Source organism: Hakea prostrata, chromosome 9, assembly GCF_041222555.1.
Source record: "Hakea prostrata isolate BN-2017 chromosome 9, UWA_Hpros_2, whole genome shotgun sequence".
NCBI classification, from domain to species: Eukaryota; Viridiplantae; Streptophyta; class Magnoliopsida; order Proteales; family Proteaceae; genus Hakea; species Hakea prostrata.
Genome location: NC_142608.1, coordinates 20,780,743 through 20,787,452, shown reverse-complemented (window position 1 = coordinate 20,787,452; position 6,710 = coordinate 20,780,743). Strand labels below are relative to the sequence as shown.

Sequence of the window (6,710 nt, the reverse complement as noted above, 5' to 3'; positions counted from 1 at the left end):
ACGGGAGGGTATATGAGAAGCTTGAGAAAGCTTTGCCCGAGGGGGTTGAGTGCAAGGAACCGTTTAGGCCTCCTGATCCCCTCCTCTATGTTGATGAAGTTGAAGAAGAAGGTACTGAAGATAGCTCTGAAAGGGAGACTTCCGTGGTTAAGGAAACTCCCGAAGATGAGTTTGAGACTGAGTTTGTTGAACCAACTCTCCGCCTTCCCAAAGAGCAAGACCCTCCCGAGAATTAGCTTTCTTATGTGAAAGAAAACTTGTTTTTATTTTCCTGCAACTTGTTTTTGTAATATTGGTCATCATGGCCAAATATATTTTGAAGTTTGAATTGATGGTTACCTTTCAACTTTGAGATTGTATGCTAATAACTGAGGCGTTATGCTTTTCTTTCTTTCAAGTTTTTGTCGATCATGACCTCGATTGACCCCTCGAGTTTTAACCCGAGTGACGCCCCTAGCATATTGCCTTAGTTTTTCTGTCACTTGAAGATTTTCTTCATTATTCGTTGAACTCTTTTGGGTTGTTGAACCTTTCTAAATTCAAAAACCTTCTTGGGTTCTTCCTTGTTCAAAAGAAGCTCTGGGAATGTTCCCGAAGGGCAACCCGAGCGTCTTCCCAAGCGTAATGCCCTTGAGAAATCCATCCTTTGATAAATCTTTCTTGGGCTTTCTTTGTTTGAAGAAAGCTCTGAGATTTCTCCCGAGTGGATACCCGAGTGTTTCCCGAAGCATAATGCCTTAGAGAAATCTAACCTTTGTAAAACTTTCTTGGGTTTTCTTTGAAGGGCGCTCTCGGGTTCTTGAACTTGTCATAAGTCAAGAACTCTCTTGGGTTCTTCTTAATTTTAAGAACGCTCTCGGGTTCTTGAACTTTTCTTAAGTCAAGAACTCTCTTGGGTTCTTCTTAATTCTAAGTATGCTCTCGGGTTCTTGAACTTTTCTTAAGTCAAGAACTCTCTTGGGTTCTTCTTAATCCTAAGAACACTCTCGGGTTCTTGAACTTATCTTAAGTTAAGAACTCTCCTGGGTTCTTCTTTCTTTGGGGAAGCACTAGTGAATTCTTCACGGGCGCTCAAGACCGGTAACCAACCCGTGAGAGGACGGGAATCACATTGTGGGGGCCATTTATTGGAGGGTTGCATATGATTAGACTTGGGCTCATGGGCGCTCAAGACCGGTGAGGTGAGTTATATCCGTGAGAGGATATGAGAGCTTCCCATTTACCATATGTGGATAACCAATAGGGTTGATGAGTCCGTAGTCCGAGAGGGAATACGCTGACTCTAGTGTGAAGGATACTGGAAAGGATCCCGAGAGGGGAGGAATGGATGTATCTGGATCTGAGTTGATGTGATTGAGTAGATGACTTGCATTGGGCTAGGCTTTACCCTAACATGCGCCAATACTTAGACCAATGGTGATGTGAGAGAGCGGTGACTTAACCCCCAACCATGGATTGTTTGAGAGGGATGAAGGACCCACTACCAACCGGAGCCGAGTGACTAAGACCTTCCCAAAGAAGTACGGTGCTATGACTTAAAGCATGTCTGCCAATAGAGACCAGCATACATAAAGTTTAGATGCATACATACATGATCTGTTTCATATTTCATTGCATCTTGTTATGCTCTGTTGTATGTTATTTATGTTGTTATGAGTTAACTTGCCTTACTGAGTTCAATCGAACTCACTCCTTTTGTACAATCTTTTTGTTAGATTATTCTATAGGTACTGACTACTATGAAGGACAGTACGATGAAGCGCAAGCCGAAGAAGCGTACTACACGCAAGGTATTGGCAACCATGAAGACAACACTGATGATCCCTCGAGTGATCAAGTTGCGTACTACGATTAGACGTAATGTAGAGCTGGAACATCTCTATTGGATTGATGAAGTCCACTATTTTGAAGATGTCATCTATAGATTAGAAAACGTGTAGTTTACTTTGAACATTCTATTCTTGCTTTTCTTTAGAAACAGTTGTAATTCTTTTTAGACTTACGTACTACGTTCTGCTATAGCTGTGGAGTGAGTTTCCGCCTCTCTACTTCTTTTGATGTGATTACATTTGGTATCATTTTCACACTCTGATTATATTGATTATTTATTTCCTGATTTAAATCTTTTGTTTATAATATTAAAACTTTGATTATTTCCTATTTATGATTATGTTATTGGATATGTGGGAGGATGATTTCCTCGATACTTGATCTTCGGGGCTGTGGATCACACTCTCGGTATGTCAGTTAAGGTACCAGCTGGGGGGATGTGACACTTCTAATCTTCTCCCGAGACCATGTGTCTCTTGACGCCTTGCGGAGACCGAACACTTCCAAGATCTGAATATTGGGAAGTAGGTCCACAAGAAGATCTAGATTGGCTGACCGACCCTCTCGGGTTATCAGATTTTGTTTCCCTTCTTCCTTGGCTTTCGCCTTCTTGCTCACGAACTCTTTCATCTCGACGTTCTCTTCTTGGTAAATCCTGAGTCTGCCTGAGCCCGGCCAAATGGTTGAACACACTTCCCCGAGTCCGATTTCCTTGGGGAGGTGGTTATTCAATATGGACTCCTTGAGATCTTTCTCCAACACGTTCGACTGTTTGTTTGGGTCCCCTAGGGTTTTGCCTTTCTCGAACATCATTCCCTAGGCGTTGCCTACCTCGAGTACGACGAGAAGCTTCACGCCTTCGTCATTCTTGTGTATTTCGAGAGGGTCTGGATGGTACCCCGACTTGATGAACTAAACCTCGAACAACTCCTTGGAGTTCCAACATTTGTTGTTGGACTTCCCTTTGCATATTTTGTAAATCAACAACTGTTGCCGGAATTGGGGGTTGATCTGAACCTCCTTCTCCAAATGGAGTTGGTACGGTTCTTGGAGGAATCTCAGGAATTCCTTCTTGACCGTCCTCTTGAATTAGAACTTGTAGATCTGGAGAAGGGAGAACCTGTCCTTCAATACGTTCGTTCTCCATCTCTTTTTCTCTTCCTCGAGTAGTAACTTGATTGGAATTCGTCACTTAGTTAGTGGTACGTCTCGCCATGACTTTTGTGACGTTTCCCACAGACGGCGCCAATTTGTTGTGTTTAGAACTTCTTTGAGAGCCGGATAGTTGGATAACCTCTTGGAGGCTTCTCCAACCAAATAAGAATAGCTGAGATGCCTACACTCACAGAGAAAACAAGAACTGGCCGGCCAAGTCTTGGCCGGGGAACCGCCTCCGACGCCCAAGTTAGTCTAGGCAACAATAGAAGACCTTGAGAGAGAGTTCTCAAGGCATAGAGAATAATGGTAAAGTGAATCTCGTACCTTTCTCCTTGTAGGATGAAGGTTTATATAGAAGATACCTGGATGCGGCGTCTCCTTGTATTTCGCCTATTATGTTGAAGAGTGGGTGAGAGATCTTAGGAAGCGCATTCCCTTCTTTGGCAGGCCTAATAGAGCCGTTATTCACTTATCCGTCTCCCCAAGTCTCGGAACGGATATGTTGAGTAGTTATCTGCAACTGACCTTTTTGACTTGGTCATCTTCAACGTCACTCTTGGACTTAGTATTGAAGGTTTTCTTGAACTTACTTCAAGTATGACTCTTAAGGAGATATTACGCACCTACCCGAGTGGGTGTGTGCTCTCTCCTTAAGGGGCTCTCTGAGCCCCCTTAGGGATGGGTGTACACCTACCCGAGTGGGGGCTCTCTGAGTTTCCGAGGGAGGGGAGCACACCTACCCGATTGAGTGGATGTGTCCCTCTCGAGGGGCTCTCTGATTCTCCCGAGGGAGGGGAGTATACGAGTGGGTGGATGTGTCCCTCCCGAGGGGCTCTCTGAGTCTCTCGTAGGGGACCTCTCGGGCTATATGCTCTCCACAACAGGTTATTTTGTTACTTTTTTTTTGGGTAGAATAGGTACCTTGTTACCCAAACTCAAAGCCGAATAAACAATTGGATGTATATAAATTGAATAAAAACCAAACATTTATAGGTTCGATTTTGATTTCCAAAAGAGGCCTCTGTCTGGTTTGGTTCAATTTCAATTTCGAACCAAATCGAATCCTTTCTTCAGGACCTACTTAAATCTGATTGTGTTTACCAAAAAAAACTTAAATTTGATTGAATATTGAAAGCGCCAAAGTCCGAGTTTCTCTTGTCGTTCTGGCATTTTCACAAATGAGTGGCGGAGTTGCGCTACGGACATGGAGCTTCAGGTTGGCCTCCTCTTCCCAATGCACTCTCTTCCCAAACCCAACCTTCTCGTTTCGCCATCGCTCTTCAATAGCTACTATCACTTCTTTCACCACCTCCACCATAGATGCAAACATAACGAAGAACAATAAGAAGAATAAGGAAAAGGTCATTGTCATCTCTGGACCTACGGGCGCCGGTAAAAGCAAGCTTGCCTTGGAGCTTGCAAAGAGACTCAATGGGGAAATCATAAGCGCTGACTCTGTCCAGGTTTGCATGCCCCCTTCTTTGTGAGAAATTGGAAGTACTAGTTGTATCTTTAAAGATTAGTCAATTGACATTACTACGATAGAAGAAACTGATATGTCCGGTTGAAACTGTGCTGTGGATTGTGTTGCAGGTATACCGAGGACTCGATGTTGGATCTGCAAAGCCTTCGTTGAGCGATAGGAAGGTGCTTGTGTTCTTTTACTCACGCAATAATTTATTATTTTAATTTTCTTTTGGGTACTCAGACATACAAGTAGTTATTTAGTTTGAATCACGGACGACCCCAATTGATGTATTTAGATTATAGAAGGAAACGATAGAAATATTGATTTGAATCTTATCAAATCCCCTCCAACAGCTAGTTGTGTCTACTACAACTATAGAAAGCCGGCCAACATGATTGTTGTGGCAGAATTCGGTCCCTCCTGGTCGATCGCTCGAACCTGCAAAAACGTGCTCGACCAACGTGGTCAGAGTATCTTCTTCGACGAACAAGTTAACTCACTCTGAACAAAAGGATCCACCTCTCTATCACCCAATATCTCAGTTAATAGAGTAACTTAAGAGCGCATACCTTATATCGATTATGATATGTGTTTATATAGTTCTCTTTGATCGACCTATGTAGTTCTTGTTTAGAGTTGTACCAGGAATCTGTCTCTCTTAGGCTAGTTGAACTCCACTTGAATAGTGTTGATAGAATTTGACATGGATTCCTCCTCTTATCTCTCGTAACTTCTAATCTTATCCCAAGAGTTAACTCAGGTTCGTTTTGAGTCATGGTGGTCTGGTCGGACCAGGTGTTCGACCAGATCAAATCCTAGTTCGACCACAACAATGATAAAAGGAAATAATTCAAATTCACCTCCAACAGCTAAGAGTATCTACCACGACTATAGAATGCCGGCTTCAAATACTGATTTGAATTCAAAATCACTGCCAGTAGCTTAGAGTATCTCCTACTACCATGGAAGGCCAGCAAACATGATTGTCAATGATAAGGATCTTAGATCATCCAATATCTTGGAACAAAAAGAAGGAAAGGAAATGCTTAAGAATGAAGAAGAATCAAGCAATCAAGACCATGCACATAGACTAAGACGAGTGGCACCTTATAAATGCATAAACTGCATATCCATATTTTTGAAAAAATTGCATGTGCATGGAGTACTGTTAGGTTGAACTTTAGGGCAGTTGACCGATTTCAAAAATCATTATTGGGAAGCCCTAAAATGCTGTAGGTCGATGTAATGGTCGACCGTCAGGCAATTAAGCCTGAGCGACTGTTAGCATCACCAGTGGCCTATCGGTTGTGGCCGACAGGCTACTTGTTGACTGCTAGTGTGACAGTTGAAGTGCCGTCAATCAACAAGGGATTGATAAGCTGCCAAGTTTTTTGACGACTATATATTTAACAGCTACTTTCAGCCGGTCGACTAACATGGTTTATTGGTTGACCAACAATTCAAAAATATGATTCTTTTCTATCCGTTGGGACCCAATCAAAACCCAATTTTGGGGGGTGGGGGGGGGGGGTGGTGGGCGCGGGGTGGGAAAAAAAAAAAAAAAGTCTACACTCGACAGGGAAAGTAAATCCCTAAATTCTAGGGAAGGAAACGATTGGCAGATTTGAAGAGTCCTATTGTATTCAGGTTACTTTTTAGGATTAGATTGAAGAGTCATATTACATTCAGGTTACTTTTGAAGAGTCCTATTCGAATTCAGGTTACTTTTGAAGAGTCCTATTCGAATTGGGATGATTCTGTTAATTAATACTGTAGGAACGTAATTGCTATAAATAGGGGGAAGGAAGAGTAGAAGAGACATGTTTTGAGCATTGAGAAAGTTTATGTGAGAGCTATTGCTCTTGGGTAGCCGTAGGAATCACCTACTGCTGGTAGAATGTATTGTTTCTTATTCAACTTTTATTCAAAGTCCCTTTTTTCTTCTTGAGTTATTCCACCTTGTTAAGTAGCCTCATTCAGGTACCTAACAAATGGTATCAGAGCATTCACGATCCCAGGGAAGTGAGATGACATTGTCGATCTTTCCAGGCGAAGAACGAGCGGAGGAATGGTTGATTGAAGTCAAGCTCTTCTGCTGGCAACATCAGATTCAGCAAGAACACTGGCTTGGAGTAGCACTCGAACATCTGGAAGATGATGCGTTAGATTGGGTCTACCGGAGACACTGGCAGAAACTGGATTGGGCGAACTTCACGGAGGCCTTAAGAATGGAGTTCAGAGATGAGAGCGATAA

The 6,710-nt window shown here is 42.7% G+C and overlaps 1 protein-coding gene across 3 annotated transcripts in view; it reads left to right on the top strand.

Annotated features, from left to right (window-relative positions):
• Positions 1-4,121: 4,121 nt before the first annotated feature.
• Positions 4,122-6,710, top strand: part of IPT9 (isopentenyltransferase 9) — an 87,346-nt gene continuing 84,757 nt past the window's right edge. For all 3 annotated transcript variants that reach the window (XM_089168010.1, XM_089168009.1, XM_089168011.1), the window contains exons 1-2: positions 4,122-4,451; positions 4,582-4,635. In XM_089168010.1, coding sequence (XP_089024136.1) covers positions 4,167-4,451; positions 4,582-4,635 — 339 coding nt within the window. In that variant the 5' untranslated portion in view covers positions 4,122-4,166. The remainder of the gene's footprint in view (positions 4,452-4,581; positions 4,636-6,710) is intronic.